Raw genomic sequence first — 22,576 nt, 5'->3', positions numbered from 1 at the left:
ACATTACAATACATTCCAACACAGGGGTCAGCAACCCCCAGCACGCCATGCTATTTTCAGTGGCATGTGGCTACTGCCATTCGTCTGTTATTTATTTTTTAATTCTCGGGGATTCCAGACATGAACGTTTGATAAGTAATAAAAGTGTCAAAACACACAGCCGATTTCCCAGCCTTTTCTTAAGAGCATTAATATTTTTGGCAATTACATATAAAAAAAAAAATCCCATCTTAAAAACCATAACTATCCATGAACACCTGCCACAACTGATACCCAAGGCAGGGAATTATTTGTTAACCACTTCAAGTCCGGACACTTAGCTCCTTACTGTCCAGGCCAATTTTCAGCTTTCAGTGCTATCACACTTTGAATGACAATTGCGTGGTCATGCAACACTGTACCCTGTACCCATATGAATTTTTTAGCATTTTTTTTTTAGACAGATAAAGCTTTATTTGTTTAGGTGGTATTTATTCACCACTGGGATTTTTATTTTTTTTTGCTATGTAAATGAAAAAGTCCAAAAATTTTGAAAAAAAGTGTTTCTTATAAAATTTTGCAAATAAATATTTCAACATAAATCTTGGCCAAAATGTATTCTGTTATCTTTTTAGTAATAAAAAAAAAAAAAAATTAAATTAGTTTATAACCAAAAATTATAAAATTTTTAAACTTTTTTTTTTACATTTTTATTTTAATATTTATGGGTTTTTTTTTTACATACTGTCACCCTAGCAGTACAGTGTCACCATGGTGACACTGTACTACTTTTTGGGGGTGAAGATTGATTTTCTTTTTTTTTTTTTACACTGATTGCTTTTACACCCATAAAAGGCTGTAAAAGCAATCATTTCTCCTTCTCTCTGGCTGCATTCTGGCAGCCATTGAGAACTACTGTGTGAGCTGTGATTGGTCACAGCTTGTCACATGATACAAGGCTGTTGTGAATAGCCTTGTACCATGTGACCTCTGATCATTCACAGATTTTACACGTAGTAAGCAATGATGTCAGAAGTGAAACGGCCACCCGACCCTGCACTGCCACCGTCCGGACGTTTATATACATGGGCCGCACGGGAGGTGGTTAAAGCTAGGTACCAATGTTTATTGTTATTACTTTAAAGGACCATTCACTCCACAGTGCTGTTGTAAATGCATGTTGTGTGTGTTGGTGCTCTGCAGCACCATTCACTTTGAATGGTAACTCAACACACCAGCTTTGCAGTGCAGAGAGTTAGTGTGGCAGAAGAGGTAAGCAGGGGATGCAGTAGCAAAAAACAGGTTTGAGGGAGCTGCATTAGGGTTACAGATGTTTTGGGATTGTAGTGGAGCAGGAATCGGGGGACTGACCTGAGGTGTGCCGGAGCAGGAATCGGGGGACTGACCTGAGGTGTGCCGGAGCAGGAATCGGGGGACTGACCTGAGGTGTGCCGGAGCAGGAATCGGGGGACTGACCTGAGGTGTGCCGGAGCAGGAATCGGGGGACTGACCTGAGGTGTGCCGGAGCAGGAATCGGGGGACTGACCTGAGGTGTGCCGGAGCAGGAATCGGGGGACTGACCTGAGGTGTGCCGGAGCAGGAATCGGGGGACTGACCTGAGGTGTGCCGGAGCAGGAATCGGGGGACTGACCTGAGGTGTGCCGGAGCAGGAATCGGGGGACTGACCTGAGGTGTGCCGGAGCAGGAATCGGGGGACTGACCTGAGGTGTGCCGGTGCAGGAATCGGGGACTGACCTGAGGTGTGCCGGTGCAGGAATCGGGGACTGACCTGAGGTGTGCCGGTGCAGGAATGGGGACTGAAGTGTGAAGATGGAGGAAAGAGGGCTGGGGTCTAAATATGAACAATGTTTGTGTGTTCATAAGTTAGAATAATAACTAATGAGTTTAAGTTTTCATGAGTTGTCATTACCAGTGCAACAATTGAAAACCCACTATATGACTATGGTATACTTTTGTTCACTGACACTCCAGTTGTTTAGTGCCTATAAAAATGTCACTTTATGTGGAAGAGGTTGCTAACCCCTGTCCAATACCTTTCCTGTGTCATGGTTTTGTTTGACAAGTGTCAAAGCTCAAAGCCAATTTCCCAGCCTGTCTCTAAAACCATTAATATTTTTGGTAATTACAGGGAAAAAAAAAAAAATCTCATCTTAAAAACCATAACTATCCAGGAACATCTGCCACAACCAATATCCGAGGCGGGGAATAATTATTTGTTAAAGTTAAAACAAAAAACATCGGTATCTAGTTTTAAAGGACCATTCACACAACTATGCTGTTGTAAATGCATGTTACATGTGTTGGTTGCTCTGCGGCGCCATTAATTTTGAATGGTATAGCTAGTTGTAGGGCATTAGGCAGCCCATTGAAATGAATGGGATACCTTGAAGCAATGTACATGAAAGTGTATCGTAGCAAACACCACCACAGCCCACCCTGATGTTAAAAAATTATGTCTACCGAGGATAGTCTACTGAATCCCTAGAAAATATACAACAATATCAAACATAAATGGGATATAGATATACTAGTGGTGCACCGAAATAAAAATTCAGGATGCACTTGGTCGAGAACAGAAACAAACATTTTTTTTTTAATCTAAAGTAATGTGGCTGGTGTTTTTGCACTGAAGTCACTAGGGGGCATTTTTTCATTGATGTCAATTGGACAAAATTTTGCACTGAAGTCACTAGGGGGCGTTTTTGCATTGAAGTCAATGGGAAGCAAATTTTCACTGAAGTCGGTAGGCAGCGTTGTTGCACAATAACCCTATTTTTGGCTGCTAAATTATCCACGGCCGATATGTAACATTACTACATAAACAGGGTAACTTACCTCTGACAGAGATGAAGAGAAATGGTTGCAATTTTTGTGCATAAGATGATAGGCATTTCCTTTGAATTCTTTCCCAAGTTCTTCAACTATTTTTTCAATGTCATTTTCTGTGAAATCTGTGCTTCCCAAAGCTATTGCTTCCCTTAAGAAAAAAAAAAAAAAAAGTTAGAGAAAGAACTTTGTAAAGACCCACAGAGGAGACCATTATGTTGTGGATGTGGCTTGGTCGGTCAATATGATCACAATAACTTCTTTTTAAAACAGATTCTCTGTTTTTATTATGTATAAAACATTCTAAGACAATACAACACAAAAGGATTGTTTGTGAACATTGTTATACAGGTGTGCAATCAACAGGAGAACATATTCCAAACAGAGGATGCAAAAAGTACAAAAGCAAAACACAAATAAGGAAACCATAAAAAAGAAGATCCTTCATACCCCACACAGTGCAAGTGACATCTTCATAGCAACACAGGCATAAACATTATTACAGGGAATGTATTGCAGAGAGATGTCAGAGGAAACCGTTTAGTATATTGGTAGGGAGTACTCTGTTTGGAAACAGTCCCTGGGTAAAGGGACACTCAAGTCTCAGGACGATGAAAAATTGCCTATACTAGGTAGTTTTACTAAACACACAGCCAGCTGTAGGCCTCATGCACACTTGGCATTTTTACAGCTGATGTTGTGGGCATCAAGCGGTTTTTTTTTTCTATAGCCAGCAAACTCCCCAGCATGTTATCCTATGTGTCCATGCACAAATAGGTTTTATCAGTGTTTTTTGGCAGGGGTGTTTTCAGGCTGGAACCCCCCCTCCCCAGAACTACTGCGCTTGAATAGGAGTTTTACAGCTGTAAAAACCCTCTGACACTGAAAACTGCAGCTATTAGGGTGTTTATGAGCGTTTTTGTGGGAGTATAGTTTTGCTAAAAACGCAAACACTGAAAAGCACACAAAAACGTTAATACAAAAAAAAAAAAATGCTAAAACCCCCCCCCCAAAAAAAACACAAACACTTGTGATTTTAAATGCAGCATTCTACAGCTAAAGTTACTGGAGTTTTTTGAGGCCTTATGGTTGCTCAAATACCATAAAACAGAAAAAAACACAAAAACAAAAAAAAGCAAAACCAAACATTGCTAGGCAAGTACTAACTAAACATGGCGGTCTCTGACAGGTGAAGAGTAAGGATCAAGGCAAAAGTTCAGACTGCACCTTGGCTGTTCAGGTGTTTGGAAGAGTGCTTGAACATTATTATACAGGATTTATACAGCGCCAACAGTTTGCGCAGCGCTTTAACACTAGCCCATTTGGCAGGAGCGAAACGTCAAGTATAAAAGCTGCATTTTTATGGCTATCCCTGCTTCCCGCTGCCAGTGGTTAGAGATGCCGACAGGTGCAGGCACCACTGAGTCCTTTACATCCAGCACCACCTCCAGTTACCACCTCCATTCATGAATTATATAAAACACACATACAAAACACATGGGGTTGTGGTCCCCTTATAATTCCTAAGTGGTCCTTTAGGTCAAATGGGACCCCACAAAAAAAAAAAAAAATATACCCACAATATGGCATGAGACCCCCCTCCCCAAAAAGAAAATCTATAGATTTTAACAACTTGTCTACCATGGTACGTTTATAAAGTGCATGATAGACAAGAGGTTGAAGCAAGGTTTTACAGCCAGCCAAGGACTTTCAGATAAAAGTGATCCGGGTGGCTCTCACTTTGATGGGACTTTAATTGAGTGCATACCCCCTGCCAGCAGCCACCCATAATAGTTCCCAGGCTCTTCCATTTCTTTGGGGAACCCAGGACCCGACGAAAAAGCAGAACCAGGAGGCATTTGGGGAACATCCATCTCCTAAATCTCCTGTGACTAATGACCCTGGAAACAATGTATTACGTCACTTCCAGGGTAACAGCTGTCATTCCTCGAATAGCCGAGGACGTAGCTATTTAAGCAGAATTTGCATGATTAGCTGCACTGAAAGGCAGGGGAGACACTGGGGGTCTACTAGATCCCCAGTATCCCCATAAAGAGGATGTATCACCTGCCCATTGCTATAACATTAAGTAGGAAAACAAAAAAGGATAAAAAAAATTAAAAACATTTTTTAAAACACCCGGCACCCCCGTACACACCCCATATCACACGTGCAGCATAGGGCAAGCACATGTATGTAAACATCAATTACGGAACACATGTAAGGTATCGTTATGAATGGTGGAGTGAAAGCAATCATTCTAGAGCCATAACATATGGTTAACTCTAAAATGATAACATATAAAAGGCTTTTAAAGCATCACCTATGGAGAATTTTGAGTACCATTGTTTTTTGTGATTTTATAGGTTTGCAAAACGAAAGGGTTACTAAACCCACAACAGTAAAATCAGTCTGTATATGCAGTAAAGCATGCTTGTTATACTCACTGTGGAACCTAAGGGGTTAATCCTCTGCATTGTGTAAAAAGGATGTTTGATCCTTTCATCTCTGCCCCTCCTCTTGTTGAAATGACCATCTGATACAGACTGAATCCGTAGTCACATACACATACTCAGTTTGGTGTGTATTGCTAGAGAGGATTTTTATTTCTTTGGAGAGTGCATGTGATCAGCACAGGGCCAATCAGCACTGTCCAGATAGAGGTCAGGGGGTTTCACATCCTCCTAAAAAGAAAACTCCTACAAGCTTTAACCAGTGCTCTGCTGAAGTCACAAGACTGCTCTAACTGCTGATGAGAAAAGGTATTTAGCAGTTTATATTTACTAAAATAATAGCATTTCTGTGTACTGTGGGAGACCAGATATAGTGAATGCAGGGTCCTAGGATTAGTAACACTTTAAAGCTTGACATATTTCATATCCATTTACTGGAAGTAAAAAATTCAAGATCTTACATGTGCAAAAAAATTAACCCTGGTAGGCAAGTAGTTATGGGGAAACCCCACACTGGGAGAAAAAAAACACACACACACACACACACACAATGTGCAGGTCCTTAATAAAAAGACAAATCCCCCACAATGCAATTTACATTCAGACAAAACAGAAACCTTGGTGAAATACATCTCCCCCTTCATAATGTCACACTATGTCAGAGAATACTAAAAGTATTCCATAAACATTAAGTGTTAACTAATTATTTGAACAGTAAGAGGAGGAGAATGGGGTATTCATTCCATCTTGACTAGCACAAGACATCAAATGGGCTTTTTAACCAATGTATAGGAAGCAACTGGTTGGATTGGGCCATAAGGGATTGTCAGTTTTCTTGATCCAATGTTTTCCAAAGACATTTGCTTTTCAAAACGTGAGGGCTAATCAAATCTCTCACAGTATCTTCTGTATATTTTTCAATTTACAGTGCATCCAAAAGGTATTCACAGCGCTTAACTTTTGCAACATTTTATGTTACAGCCTTATTCGAAAATGGAATTCATTTTTTCCCCAACATCCTACAAACAATACCCCATAATGACAACGTGAAAGAAGTTAGTTTTGAAATCTCTGCAATTTATTAAAAAAACTAAAAAAAACCACATGTACATAAGTATTCACAGCCTTTGCTCAATACTTTGTTGAAGCATCTTTAGCGCCAATTACAGCCTCAAGTCGTTTTGAGTATGATGCTACAAGCTTGGCACACCTATTTTTGGGCAATTTCTCCCATTCTTCTTTGCAGTACCTCCAAGCTCCATCAGGATGGATGGGGAGTATCGGTGCACAGCCATTATCAGATCTCTCCAGAGATGTTCAATTAGGTTCAAGTCTGGGCTCTGGCTGGGCCACTCCATGACATTCAGAGTTAGCCCATGCTACTCCTTTGTTATGTGGGCTGCTTAGGGTCGTTGTCCTGTTGAAAGATGAACCGTCGCCCCAGTCTAAGGTCCAGAGCGATCAAACAGGTTTTCATCAAGGAGGTCTCTGTACATTGCTGCATTCATCTTTCCTTCGATCCTGACTAGTCTCCCAGTTCCTGCCACTGAGAAACATTCCCACAGTATGCTGCAGCCACCACCATGCTTCACTGTAGAGATGGTATTGGCCAGGTGGTGAGCGGTGGCTGGTTTCCTCCAGACATGACACTTGGCATTCAAGTTCAATCTTTGTTTCATTAGACCAGAGAGTTTTATTTCTCATGGTCTGAGAGTCCCTCAGGTGCCTTTTGGCAAACTCCAGGCGGGCTGCCATTTGCCTTTTACTGAGGAGTGGCTTCTGTCTGGGCACTCTACCATACAAGCCTGAATGGTGGAGTGCTGCAGAGATGGTTGTTCTTCTGGACGGTTCTCCTCTCTCCACAGAAAAACACTGGAGCTTTCAGAGTGACCATTGGGTGCTTGCTTACCTCCCTGGCTAAGGCCCTTCTCCCTCATTCAATCATTTTGGCCAGGCGGCCTGCTCAAGGAAGATTCCTGGTGGTTCCAAACATCTTCCATTTACGGATTATGGAGGCCACGGTGCTCACTGGGACCTTCAATGCTGCAGAAATTTTTATGTACCCTTCCCCAGATCTGTGCCTTGATACAATCCTGTCTCGGAGGTCTATGGACAATTCCTTGGACTTCATGGCTTGGTTTGTGCTCTGACATGCACTGTTACTTTGGGACCTTATATAGACCGGTTTATCCCTTTCCTAATCATGTCCAATCAACTGAATTTGCCACAGGTGGACTCCAATGAAGTTGAGGAAACATCCCAAGGATGATCAGTGGGAACAGGATGCACCAGAGCTCAGTTTTGAGTGTCATGACAAAGGTTGTGAATACTTATGTACATATGGTTTTTCAATTGCAAAGATTTCAAAACTAACTTCTATCACGTTGTCATAATGGGGTATTGTTTGTAGAATGTTGAGGAAAAAAAATGAATTCAATCCATTTTGGAATAAGGCTGTAACATAACAAAATGTGGCAGAAGTTAAGCGCTGTCAATTTCTAGATGTACTATAAATGTTACGTTTCCACTAAGATCACCAAATGCATCGACAATCTGAGCTCTTGTTGAGTTTTGCAGTTTTACACACATACTTTACACCAATGTAAGCAAATATACAACTTACATCAGTCTTTAATTCACATTGCTATATTTCCTAAAAGCCTGATAAACTCTTCTATTGTGAGAAAACATATAATCTGGGCAGAAATAAAAGACAAGAACAAACTTTGAGACCCTTCTATGAAAAAGAACCTAAAATTTTCTTGCAACTAGGGCTGAAACAACTAATCGATATAATCGATTAGTTGGCCTGCATGCAAAATGCATTATTTGTTTACATTTCAGAAAATACAGTGCAGCACAAAGAGCTCAGTACAACATCCATACACATCAGTAAGTGTATGAATGTGTGAGGAGCAATGCCTCATAGGACATGTAGTCCTGTGCAGGAGAAGGAATTGAGTGATTCTAAAGATAGTTTTTTTTTTTTACCTTGCTATAGGGGCACTCTATAATAAACTTTGCGGCTTGCTAAAGGAGCACTGTGAAGGCAGGAGGAGCCAGAAGAGCTGGTGGGGGACCCCAGAAGAGGAGAATCAAGGCTGTTCTGTGCAAAACCATTGTTGTTGTTAAAAAAAAACAAAGTTTATAATCACTTTAACCACTTGAGCTCCAGAAGGTTTTACCCCCTTCATCAGCAGCCCTGATCCTCCTCTTCTCAGGTACCTAGCTGGCTCTCCTAGTCCATCTCCCTGCTGAGTGCTTCCAGAGCAAGCCATTGTGAATGAGGAGAGAGAAACCCAGGAGAGCCGAGGCTCCAGTGCACAGTGCTGTAGCGCTGGATCGAGAAAGGACACAGATAAATATTAGAGGGGGCTGTGGGAGGGGAGCAGCACACAGAAAGTTTTTTATCTTCATGAATAGAATGCATGAAGGTAAAAAAAAAACTTTAGCCTTTACAACCATTTTGATCTTTACTAGGGCTATAAAAAAAAAAAAAAAAAAAAAATCTGTGCAGCCTAATCCCTGAATATCTTTGTACAGAAAGCAATAACTTCACATTTTCCTTGCTCTGTGAAATAAATAAAAAATGGGCATGCAGGTATACATGAGACAATTGCCAATGAGCTGTAAGGATATCAACAATTTTGTCCACATTTAACAAAATCAATGGTGGATAACATTCAGTGATTTAAAAAAAAAAAAAAAATTGCTTATTTGCTTACAGAATGGGGGGGGGGGGGGGGTCTGAATGATAATCTTCTCTAGTAGTGTTAAATGAAACAGGAGGTGTGGCAAGCATTTTCACCAAGCTTATGTAACATAGCCATACAACACATCAGGAATAAGGAAAACCATGCACGGGTAGGTAGAACAGTTGGGAATACTTATTCAGATGTGCCATTTAGCTTTGCTCTGTCTTGCTTCCCTGTACTTTATGCTGTGTTTATACACTTGCAGTGTAAATGCAGAGTAACACAGACATTCAGTCTAATTTCAGGACATTAGTCAATCACATTTTTTATTGTATTACTGTAATGCATGATTGCTTCATAAAAAACATCATGTTAAAAAGAACTGTCCAAAGATGAAACATTCAACTTACTTGAATTTAAATGTGTCTCCCAGTTCAGTAGAATCCCCAGGAGTGATTTCAAAGACACCGGAGAATGGATATGGGTGACCTCCATACGCAAATTCTGATGATGGAAAAAAAAAAAAAAGGAGGATCTATGTAAAAACAAAGCAACCAAACAGTGGGTGTCCCACATTACTACAGTTCTGTAATGACCATACTGGGCTGCTGTCTGTGGAAAAATGTTTTTAGACCAATGATCTGAAATTTTAACAAACACACGACTATCCCACTCTGACAATTTATCAAGAAAAGCAGATAATCATTCACAGACCTCCTTCATTAAGGTCAGTGGATAACCAATCAAGGCAATGCTGAAAAATGCAGCTGTGCAAGGGCTGCATAGAGATGTGGGTGTGTAGACTGCCATATCTATTTCCCTGTATTAAATGGCAGCTCCTGGCTTGTGCCAAACAACTATTCCTGTCAGATCTGACCTTCTCTGGGGATGGCTATATCTGTGCTGTATGCAGCTTATAAGCAACCCAAACCAATCTTTATCTGCAAACAATACAAAGAAGGGTAGACTGTATCCTGCTCATCTATTGCCCCTTGCCCAAGGTAATGCAACATGGGATAAAAAGCATACCTCTACCATACACCTGAATACCAGAGTGGAAGACACCAATTCCTAGGGATGATGTGTACTCATTGATCCAGTACTAGAAGAAAAAAAAAAAAAAAAAAAAAAAAAAAGTTATAAAATCAGTAGCTGTGTTATCAAACATAAAAAAACAGTCTGATTTCACATATAGCATTATATAAAACAGACACCTGATAAAAAAAACCCTTTATATTTAAGTGTAATGAACACACTTTACGTAACATTAAAATTCAATGCAAGTGGAAACAGAAAAGAAACGTTATTCATAGCATGCCATCTTCTCAAACTTTAAGAGACACATACAAATAGGATGCCAGCACCTTTCTTGCTCTATATGTGTAGAGCTAGTACAGCTACAGAAAAAGGTGATCCAAAGAAAAATGAAGCCAGGTGGAAAGTTGTGTACAGAAAAGTTGAGTACACCACTGAGTAGATGCAAGCACTGCTTGGGTATTCTGACAGCTGTGGATGCTGGCTGCCAAAACATAATAGTCGGCAGAGGAGATTCATTCATGTGTGCTGTTAAGCGTGGGTTAACCTCCCTGGCGGTATGATTATTTCAGATTTTTGGTGCTGAAAGCGGTACCATTTTTTTGCATGGAAATATGTATTTTTTTTTTATTGTAGGCCTGTAATTTTTAGGAATAACTCACTGAAATCTGTCCGAACAAGAGTCTAGTAAACATCCCGGGTATGATAAAATTTGAAACAAAAAAATCATAAATTATAATTTAATAAATGATCATAAAAAAATAATACTATAATAAAATTTAATTCAATAATATAATCAAACCAAAACCACTGAAATTTGAAATATAGCGCCAGTTCGCACATCACTGAGCAAAGTCGCAAAAACGGTTTCAGTGTCCGATCACGAATTTCCCCACAAATCATTATCACTCAATTCTGCAAGTGGTTCTGCTTTACTAATCGCTGTTCTCTAGCTGGTCTAAAACTGCTTTTGACCTAAAAGGGACGCTTTTTGGATGCCATGGACGTTTCTCAGCTTCCAGGCAGAAAGAATGGTAAAAATGTAGGCAGGGCACAGGACAAAGCACTAGGGACAAAATGTATGTGAAATGGTTTGATACAGTAATGTTTTACTATGTGATTTTAGTGAATGTCACTTTTTGTCATTTTTTAATTTCCCGCCATTCCGTACGTCCCGACGCTCACAGAGGATGGACGGAACCCAGAAGACAGATGCCAGCATCCGCCGGATTACATTGCCGGGGACACTGCAGGAGGGACATCGCGGGAGTGCAGGACAAGGTAAGTGATCGAAGGATCGTGGAGCAGCACCGCATAGTATTCCCGAGTGTAGCTCGGGGTTACTGCTTGTGGTACTGAAACTTTACCCCGAGCTACACTCGGGAATACTGCCAGGGAGGTTAAGGAATCAGTTAAGATTTCTTTAATTCAGTCCACAGGATGAATGACAGAAGTTGATGCTTTTTACTGTCAGCTTTCTACTTAAAGGTATAAAAGACACTGTTGCAAAACGGTTTCCTGCTTAAAAAAAAAAACAAAAAAAACCCACCAAAAAACACAGGAACTCAATCTGAGATATTAAACCGCTGGTTGCAAGGCTAAAGCCAGTAAACAGAAATTAAAACAATATCTGCTCATAATCCAACTTTTTCAGGATTATTCACATTTAAGTGCTCCGTTTGCTGCTGGGTGCCACCATCATGGTTCTGAGGCCAGTGATCCCAGCAGCTATGGAACAGTTACACAAATGACCCTCCGCTGGTACTTCATGTTTGCACCCTACGATCCTAGCAAATTGAAATAAAAAAAATATGAGGTTGTGCTGGGAGCCGAGAAAATGAAATAGCAGCGAGAAGAACGAGCAAAAGGCAGCCTAAGCCAACACTACCAGAAGTGCTCATATTAGATATATTGATCCAGCTCCTGCAACTTGCCCTATCAGAGTATAATATGAGGATTGGAGAGCACGATATTTGCCTTTCCTGCCAATGCTCTCAGATTGAGATCATGTTCATACCAGCGCATAGCGTAAGCATGCATTACTGTAAATGCACAGCAATACGTGTACCTCAGTGCGGCCATTCATTTTTTATTACATCCCAACGCACTCATAAATCACAATGCTCTTCAAACCAAATGCATTGTAGAGTACAGACGTGCATGATCTGTGAGCAGCATTAAAAAAATGTGACACAAACAATTTTAGGAGTGTTGTGTTAACGTACCAGTGTGAATGGGTCCTCAAAAGTATGAGGTGGTGATGGGGTTCATAAAAACAAGACTCATGCGTAATTCACAATACTATGGGGTTGATTTACTAAAACTGGAGAGTGCAACATCTGGAGCAGCTCTACATAGAAACCAATCAGCTTCCAGTTTTGTTTTGTCAAAGATTAACTGAACAAGTTAGTATCTGATTGGCTACCATGCAGAGCGGCACCAGATTTTGTACTCTCCAGTTTTAGTAAATCAACCCCAATATTTCCAGTTTTTAAATCTACTGTATACTTATCTGCAGGGCCTACATATGAACTAGCCACACAGGAGTGAATAACATTTATGTTTCAAATACATTTTCATGCAGTAAAATTAACAAGGACAGACCTCAACGTGCAGCCAGTCCCAGACTATGGACATTACTTACATCTGCCTAATAAGAGAAAAAATAGCTTTTATACAATCACTGACCTCTCTAGCTCCTTGTAATATGAATCAATTTGTTCTTATGGACCTTCTAAGATGACAGCAATGACAAAGTGGTTGTAAAGGTTCAATATTCATGAAGGCAAAAATCCTGTGTGTGCGCAGCAGTGCCACCAGCCCCCTCTATACTTTAGAAAAAAAGAGCACAAATGGTCTAGGGAGCCATTCCAACCAATACAAATATGTCAAGAGGCGTCATCCTACAAAATACAGGCAGGGTGTAACCAAAATATTATACCACAAAAAAGAAGAAAATGGCAATGACAATCAAGTGGCTACCTCTAAAAAAAATGTTTATTGTAGATTAAAAAAATGTATAGTAATATGCATCACAGGTATGTGGGCCCTGCGTAGATGACCTGTAAACCTCCCCTAGCCCAACCATCCCCTCCTGAGCTCATGCACTCCCCCCCCCCCCCAAAAAAAAAATTGAAGGATGGGACCCTTCCCCCCCCCCCCCCACACACACATACACACACACACACACACACACACACACACACACACACACACACTCCTCCCGCCCCCACCACCCTCTCTACATAGCCCTAAATCTCCCCAAATTCCACCTCTACCCAGGAGCCTAAAACCGCCTAACCCAAGGGATCCCCCCCCACCAGTGGGGACAAGATGGTATGGTCCCAATTCACCCTACAAAATGCCATCTTAAAGGGCAGGAAAACCTCCAGGACCAATCCTAGTATCCACTAGGTACTATGAACCCTGGACTATCTGCTAGGTAGAGGTCCTACATGTGTCTCCAATCTGCCATGCACCATCCAAGCCATGGTATCTACACATCCGCAGTGACAACCCTCACACAATATATAATCTACTATGAATGGAACTAGATCATAAATGCATACACAAGTGGATAGCATATGATGCAACACACAATTCTATGTGCGTGTCTAAGGGCTCGTTCACACTAGGCTGTTTTGCCAACGCTTGCCAAACGCCCCTATAGCGTTTGGCAAGCGTTGGTCCGGCGTTTGCGGAGCGTTTTTTAACGCTCGGCAAACGCTCCGCAAACGCCGCATGCGCGGTTTAGCGGCGGTTGCTAGGCGTTTGCCGAGCGTTAATAACGCCCCACAAATGCCTATAATGCAGTTTGAGTGGTGTTACCGCTCCGCAAACGCCCCGCAAGCGCGTCGCAACCGCACCGCAAACGCCGGCCGGGCGTTTGCGGAGCGGCACCATAGACGAGAATAGGAGGCTTCAAAGCCTCCTGACTCATCCAGAGGCGTCCGTTTTGCCGCGACGCAAACGCTCCCGTTAGAACAGCACCATGTGCTGTAATGTGCAGAATTGGCAGAGGCATTTGGGAAGCGGTAAAAACGCTTCCCAAACGCCTCTCTGCCGCCTGCACACAAGGCTAGTGTGAACGTAGCCCAACACCCCAGGAATGAGTCTGACATGAGGACTATGTTGTATGACAGTCCTAAGGGAGCAGTCAATGGAAACCCCCAGACGCATGGAAAGCTGGAGGGGTAAGTGGCTGCAGTATGTGAGAGTAAGAAGTTGAATTGCAAGCAACTTGTGTAATCCACAGCTGAGTCATAAATCCAGAGCTAGATTGCAATCAGATGGTCTGCATACCACATGAAATGTTCTCAGTCCTGCATGCAGCACTATGGTTGACCAGAATATGTGAGATCATAATGAGATCATGAATGGATGGATCAGCTGCACTGAGAGTAAGCTCTATGATGGTGTGTGCAGCAATATTAGTGGGCAACAGGACTGCAAATAGAGTGCTGAGTATAATGTCTCATTGATGAATGAAGGGGCCATATATTCTACTTAGTCCATGAATAAAGACACTCAATGCATGCTGACTGGTGAAGCTAAAATTATGCTGAGGCCACATGGACCGGTGTAAGACCCAGAGTTGCTATAGTGGGCATCTGCCTGCCATTTAAGGTGGCATTCTGTAGGGTGAATTGGGACCATATCATCTTGGTAGGGGGAGATCCCTTGGATTAGGGGGTTTTAGGTTCCTGGGGAGAAAGGGAGAGAGAGTGTGTCTTCTTGGTGGGGACTGTCCTTCAATTTGGGGGGTAATGCATGGGCTCAGAGAGGTTCACAGGTCTTCTACACATGGCCAGTTGGTGCATGGTGGGCCCCTTAATACGTCCCTGAGCCCCACGTCTCTGCCTCCTCATTGGCAGAGACAGCAAGCAGGAGCCATTGGCTCCCACTGCCAGGGGCGGACTGACAACTCATGGGGCCCCCGGGCAATGGGGGATCATGGGGCCCGTGTCCTTGCCCACACTCAAAACACACCCAAAAAAGCCTATAAAAAAAAAAAGTGTACCAGGGGCATTTCATGGGGCCCCCTACTGACCCTGGGCCCTCAGGCAGTGCCCGAGTGCTCGAATGGTCAGTCCACCCCTGTCAATCACATCCAGTCAGCCAATGAGGAGAGAGAGGAGGCTAGGCCAAGCCACAACACCGTGTGTGAATGGAAACATGGAGCAGCGGCTCAGGAACACACCTGCTCGAGTGTCCACATAGCAAGCTGCCTGCTATGGGGGTACCCAACAGAAAGAAGGAGCCAGGAGTGCCAGCAAAGGACCCGAGAAGAGGACTATGCAAGTTCATGGATTACATCAATCCCATCCTTGTCCATTATAGATGCACAGAGTACATTTACACTATAATGCATTACATCCATGGTGACTAGATCAGTCCATCCGGTAAGCATTTTTGATTGCCATATCAGTCGCTAAAATGATTATATGCTTATCTGCGTTTAAGATATCTCCATTTTGGGCGTCACTTGCAGGACTCCACCCCTTCTTTTTGCATAGAGGGGGCGTGGCTGGGCTCTCATAAATAAGAACCATCATTATGCATTGTATTCTATCTAGTGCTCTGAGGAAGGGGGTTCGACTTCCGAAACGCGTTTGAACTTTCACCCGACAACCTCTGCTAGCAGCAATTGACATCTTTGACTCCTTGTCTCTGTTTTTATGACCTTTTTGGTTTGTGAGTATGCATTTGTAATTTTACAATACATTTCCTATTATACAAACATTTTGAGCCCAAAGCAATATAAATGGCATGCAGGAAGCCAGTCTGCAGTGCTACTTGACCTCATAAACACACACACAGCAACTTTATTGGAAAACACATACAAAATTATCAACACACGACTCACCAAAAACAAAGGCAGGCTAGGCATTAAAGCTGAACTCCAGCCTTCCCTTTACTATTGCATGTACAGGATCCTTACATGTACTGAAGTTGCTTACTCCGATTTCACTGCATACTGTGAGCTATCAGCCGCAGCAAGCCAAATAGATCCACCTTATTTTCTGGCTTGAGGACATCAAGCATGATTCAACTCTCCCCCCACCTCAGCCCGACTATCCCTGGCACAGCCTTTCATTCATTGGATTTTAGTTCTTTCAGTCAGAGGCTCATAGTAGTTGTTATATTGGGCATCTGACATGCAAAAGCAGCCTGCCTAGGAATGCCCATTCCTCAAGACCAACATCCATCCAATAAAGTGTTACTAAACCCAGGACCCTGCATTCACTATATCTGGTTTCCCACAGTACACAGAACATGGAAATGCAATTATTTTAGTAAAATATAAACTGCTAAATACCTTTTTTCATCAGCAATATATAGCAGTCTTGTGACTTCTATCAGTCACCAGCAGAGCACTGGTTAAAGCTTGTAGGAGGAGTTTTCATTCTGCTCTAGGAGAAGAATGACTGTCTGGACAGTGCTGAATGGCCCCGTGCTGATCACATGCACTCTCCCAAGGAAAAAAACAAAAAAACCAAAAACAACACATCTCTAACAACTGCACACCAAACTGAGCATGTGCAGAGTGACTCCACACATTATGTCTTATCAGGAGATAAGAGGGGGACACCTGAAGAAGGGGAGGATCAGAGAAGTCAGGATCAAACTGTTTTTAAACAATGCAGAGGATTAACCCCTTAGGTTCCACACCAAGTATAACAAGCATGCTTTAGCGCATATACTGACTGGTTTTACTGTTGTGGGTTTAGTAACATTTAAAGGTATTTTCATATTTGCACAACACCTCCAAAAGAGCCAGCCCACTGCTCACACTGAGGCAGGGTGCTGTGATGTTTTCAGGAAGCTATGTATAGTACCCATCCAGACCTTCTCATCAGCCATGATCTGCTTATAGAAGTACAAACACTCAGGGATGACATCGCTAGGTCTAAAATAAAAGTATGTAGATTGTAAGCTCCAAGGAGCAGGGCCCTCCTAACCCTCTTGTATTGAACTGTATTGTTGCTGTATTGTCTCCCGTTATATTGTAAAGCGCTGAGCAAACTGTTGGCGCTATATAAGTCCTGTAGAATAATAATAATGGAAAGTCTTTAATAGAACATTTTATTAGCATGTGGATGAGGAGGAAAACAATGTACCAGGGAAAGAAAAATATAGGTTTATTAAATTTCAGCTTAAAAGTGTATACAAACTCAATCGCTAACATATCATATAGGCATTATTAACATGTTAGCTTTAATTTCAACAGTTGCCTTTTTAAATATGCAGCCTTCATTAAAATACTGTATTCCTGCATTGCCACCCAGTCACATGCACCTCTGGGGGAGACTAAAATCAGCTTTGCCCACACATTACCTGCCATTGTCACCATTAGGAAGGCAGTCCATATCAATGATATGCAGCTGAAGAAAATGCATATTGACAGACAAGGTCAAGAGAGGCTGGAGGAGATCAGTAGCACTTACATTAGAGAAAGAATGCAGAAATCATGGCTGTTTATCTACTTGAAGTTGCCTAACCCACAGTGGAGAAATTATTTGATCCCCTGCAGATTTTGTACGGTTTCCCACTTGCAAAGAAATGAAGGGTCTATAATTTATCATAAAAGTATAATAAAAGATACAGAATATCAACCAAAAAAAAACAAAAAACTTGATACAAATGTTGTAAATGGAGTTGCAGTTCAGTGAGTAAAATAAGTATTTGATCCCCAAGCAAAACCTGAATTGGTACTCGGTGGAGAAACCCTTGTTGGCAAGCACAGAGGTACGACGCTTCTTGTAGTTGGTTATCAGGATTGCACAGATCTCAAGAATGATTTTTGTCCTCACTTATTTACAGATCTTCTCTAAGGCTAGATTCACACCTATGGAATTTGCGTTTGATCCGTTTCTGCAGCGCTTTTTGCACATGCGTTTGACACATTTCACATTTTGCTGGTGGGTTTTTTGGCCAACTTGTTTCTCGGCAGACTAAATACGCATCAAAAAAACATAATACATGCATTTCTGTAGCCTCTCCATTGAAGTTTATTGAACCAAAATGCAATGTTTTGCATTCCAAAAATTGCACTGGGTGAAAAAACGTGGAGATGTGAACGTGTCCCATGGGAAATAATGTTAAATGGACTGTAGTGTGTTTCTGCAAAATGCATCGCAAAACGCTTAGGTGTGAACCTAGCCTAAATCCTTAAGGCTGTCACCTGGCAACTCAAAGTTTCAGCTCCCTCCATAAATTTTCTATAGAATTAAGGTCTGGAGATTGGCTAAGCCACTCCCTGACCTTAAAGTGGTAATAAACCTACTTTGTTAATTTTTACCTATAGGTAAGATTTATTATAAGCTTACCTGAAGGTAAAAATTAATACTGTTGAGGAAATACTGTTTTTTTGTTTTTTTTAGCTGGCACGTGCTCTAAAGGACCGTTATACCTGTGCCATTCCTGCAGAGCACTGTGCCGTTGCCCGTGACTCCCGTGCAGGACCGACTCACCGCGGCTCAGCCAGTCAGGTGGCCGGAGCTCACGAACCCGGAAGAAAGACCGGGTGGAGATGGAAGTCTTTACAGCAGTGACAGCACACCGCTGGAGGGCTTAGTTTTACATAATGTGCTAGTATGCCATTGCTTTGCAGTGAATGTTTTTGGTTTTTTATTTAATGCTGTTTACTACTGCTTTAATGTGCTTTTTGAGCCACATCCTTGGCAGTATGTTTTGGGTCATTGTTATGCTGAAAGACCCATCTTCAGTGTTCTGGCTAAGGGAATGCCCCTCAATGTGACAAATTCGACCTGTACCTTTAGCAGAGAAACAGCTCCAAAGCATAATGTTTCCCCCTCCGTACTTGACTGTAGGGATGGTGTTCTTAGGGTCATAGTTAGCATTTTTCTTCCTCCAAACACAGAGTTGAGTTATTGTCAAAGAGGTCAATTTTGGTCTCATCTGACTATAGCACGTTCTCCTAATCATTCTCTGAATCATTTAGCTGTTCATTGGCAAACTTCAGACGGGCCTGTACATGTGCCTTCTTGAAGGGGACCTTGTAAGCGCTCCAGGATTTCAATTCGTGATGGCGTATTAAGTTACCAGTGGTTTGTATGGGGACAGTGGTCACTACTGTCTTGAGATCATTCACAAGCTCCTCCCGTGTAGTTCTGGGCTGATCTCTCACTTTTTTCATGATCATCCTTACCCCGTGAGCTCCAGACCGAGGGCGACTGATGGTTATTTTGTATTTCTTCCATTTGTGAATAATCGCTCCAACAGTTGTCTCCTTTACACCAAGCTTCTTGCTGATGGTCTTGTAGCCCATTCCAGCCTTGTGCAGGTCTACAGTCTTGTCCCTGACGTCCTTTCACAGCTCTTTGGTCTTGCCCATGGTGGTGAGGTTTGAATAGAAGAAAGATTCTGTGGACAGGTGTCTTTTATACACATAAGTTGTTAAGAGCACTTTCTTAAATTGACAGGACTAATCTGTGTACCACATGAGCACATATCCAGTCTGTGGGAGCCAGAATTATTGTTGGTTGGTAAACAAATACTTATTTTACTCACTGAAGTGCAACTCAATTTATAACATTTGTATCGTGTTTTTTCTGGATTTTTGATTTTCTGTCTCTATCATTTAAAATACACCTGTGATAAAACTTTAGACCCTTTGTTTGTAAATGGGCAAACGTACAAAATCTGCAGGGGATCAAATAATTATTTTCACCACTGTAAATGTACGTCGGCAGTTTCAAGTGGTATACCAGGGTTGATTCCTGCAGCTACAGTCATCATCCTGATATTGTTTTTTTTTCCAGGAGGTGATCAGCTTTTTTGTAAAAGCCATTCTAGTGGCTAATTTGCCACTGGATTGCTTTAACAGGTGGAGGAGGGGGGGGGGGGTTCTCAGAGGGACTGTCCCACTGGCTCAGTAAAGAGTACCTGTCACTGCTTATTTTTTTATCACAAGCAAGGTTTACTTTCCTTGTGATAACAATAAAAGTGATTAAAATAAAAGTGTAGAATAAATAAAAAAATCATAAGATTAAAGAAAGTTTTAAAGCACCCAGTCCCACTATGGTCACCTATGGAGGAGTCTCAGATCCTGGGTTCTCCCACTATAGCCATTTCTGGTGTAATTAAATGTGCATGAAATGAGGTCTTTGCAAGTGAAACATGCACTTTTTTTCAGTTTTTCTGCACATATGGTGTGAAAGAGGCCCAAGGCCTCGTTCACATGATACTTCCATAAAAACTAGGGATGCACTGAAATATCGGTGGCCAAAAGGATTAGTCCGAAAAACACTCCTATCAGCATTTGGCGGATATTATTATTATACAGGACTTATATAGCGCCAACAGATATGAAAATAAGCTCCGATACAGGTGCCGAAAATAACCACACCCCTCGCCGATTGGTGGTTCTCAGCCCTACCTGAGAAACCGCCAAACGATCCCTGGGCATAGAGATAAGTGAAGGAAAGATGGCCTCCACTCATCTCTATGCACTTGGAGGACCGGAGCGACATATCTTCCAGTTACGGCACCTTGTAAACATGGCCTTTTTTTCTTTTTTTTTTTAAAGCACTAGATCAATGCTTTTTTGATCTAATGCTTTACATTGTAGAGGAGAAATGTGGAGTCTTATTAACCCCAGATCTCTCCATTCTGGCATAGTGTGTGTATTGATGCGAACAGCCCGGTGTGAGAGCAAGCCCTCAGGATGCCTCCTTAGCATCTGACTTGCTAAGGGGGTATCCAGAGCAAGCAGGCAGGAGACCGCTCTGTGCAATATCACTGCATAAAGCAGGTTTGTTTAAAGAGGAGTTCCAGCCCCCTCCCAAAAATTAAAATCAGCAGCATACAAATACTTTAGCTGCTGACTTTGAATATTAGGGCACATACCTGCTCAAGGATCCAGCAGTGTCCTCACCCCAAGACGATTCTTCAATTGGCTATCGGGTGACAGGGCTGCCATCCTGACTAAGATGCCTTGGGGCTTACAGCTGGTTTCCTACTGCACATGTGGGCCACAGTCCTCTGGGACCTGTGAAATGTCCCATAGGGCAGTGTGGGGGGGGGGGGTTTGTGGAGCCGAACTGTCAAAACCAGGTACCTGCTCCCCTCTCCCCCCAAAATGTGACAAATGTGGCAGCGGAGGGGGGCAGATAAGAGGAGCTTCCACTTCTGGGTGGAATTCTGTTTTAACATATTTTTTATTTTAAACAAAAAAAAAAACCCATATCCTTTAGTATATGCATGAAGGTAAAAAAAACCTGTGTAGAAGCCCCCACTTACCTAAGCCCTATCCTGATCCAGCAATGTCCATGAGAGCCTTGGTTCTCCAGGGACTCTCACTCCTGAGTGGCTGAAACAGCAGCAGGAGCCATTGACTCCCACCGCTGTCAATCACAGCCACTGAGCCAATCAGGAGAGGATGGGGCTGAGCCGCAGCTGTTTGTGTGTGAATGGACACGCAGAACCGCGGCTCAGGGAGCCCCCATAGCAAGCTGCTTGCTATGAAGGCACCCAACAGGAGGAAGGGGCCATGAACGCACGTGGTGGACCCGAAAAGAGGAGGATCCGGGCTGCTCTGTGCAAAACCACCACAAAACAGGTAAGTATAGACATGTTTGTTTATACAAAAATATATATATAATAAATATTAAAAAAAAAGATTTTAGCATCAGTTTAACAAACCACAAAGGGGAGACTTGACAGCATCTTGGACAGACAACAGGTCAACATCAACAACACATGGCTCATTGCCAAAACACACAAGAAGGGAAAGCATGACAATCAGAATGAAGTATAAAGCATCCAGACAAGTGGGTGTCCCCAGAGGAAACATTCCCATATAAGGAGATCCCAGGAAGAAGCTGGAGAGAACAAAAGCAGCCCCCCCCCATGCGATGAGCCCACTGTACACACAGAGCCGGGGCGGGGGATATGCGACTCCCATACACTCACCATGTCATATACATTAAGAATGACAGGCTGGTTGGCCATCTCTCCTCATGTAACCTCCGGAGCGCTCCCCTCCCGCTGTCCCCCACACCGAGGGCAGCTCAGCGCCTGAAGCGGACGTCCTTCTGTGCCTCGTCCCGGGGATGTGGTGCCTGCCGGTCACAGCTGTGCTCTTGTCAGTAAAGGGCGGCAGACTGGGTGGCCGGTCATGACAGGGCGCTGAGGAGACAGGCTGTGTACAGAGTGAGCTCACACGGGTCTATGTCACAATATCAGGGTAGGCCTTGTGAAGATGAATAAAAAGCCACATCCTCTCCCCGGCTTCCAGTCAGCCTCCCGTTATAGTAACATGACTGGGATTAAACAATGACTACGTCAAGCTACTTCCGGTCCTGCAAGTCATGTGACCGTCGCCCTGGGCAGGTCGGAAGCGTGCAAAGAAAGAGCATGCGCATTGTGGTTGTTGGCCTACGGCGTAGGAAATGGTTGCATGCTGTAGTTCCAAAAGTATGGCTCAGTGACATATATTCATGCACGGGGTTTAAGCCTTTCCTCCTCTTTATCAAAATTAAAAAAAAATACTACAGTCAGCCTGTTTATGTGGACGACTTACTTTTGTATGTAGCGAATCCA

General features: G+C 42.6%; 1 protein-coding gene across 1 annotated transcript in view; it reads right to left on the bottom strand.

Moving 5' to 3' along the window:
- Window positions 1–22,292, bottom strand: part of DESI2 (desumoylating isopeptidase 2) — a 28,039-nt gene extending 5,747 nt beyond the window's left edge. The window contains exons 1-4 of the mRNA XM_089693252.1: window positions 21,947–22,292; window positions 10,004–10,076; window positions 9,385–9,478; window positions 2,836–2,977 (exon numbers count right to left, since the gene is read on the bottom strand). Of these exons, the coding sequence (XP_089549378.1) occupies window positions 2,836–2,977; window positions 9,385–9,478; window positions 10,004–10,076; window positions 21,947–21,985 (348 nt within the window). The 5' untranslated portion in view covers window positions 21,986–22,292. The remainder of the gene's footprint in view (window positions 1–2,835; window positions 2,978–9,384; window positions 9,479–10,003; window positions 10,077–21,946) is intronic.
- Between the last annotated feature and the right edge of the window lie 284 nt (window positions 22,293–22,576).

Source organism: Staurois parvus, unplaced genomic scaffold (assembly GCF_062004578.1).
Source record: "Staurois parvus isolate SC_StPar_1 unplaced genomic scaffold, SC_StPar_1.0 ptg000619l, whole genome shotgun sequence".
NCBI lineage: Eukaryota > Metazoa > Chordata > Amphibia > Anura > Ranidae > Staurois > Staurois parvus.
Note: the sequence above shows the minus strand (reverse complement) of the source record. Positions and strands in the feature narration are given on the sequence as shown.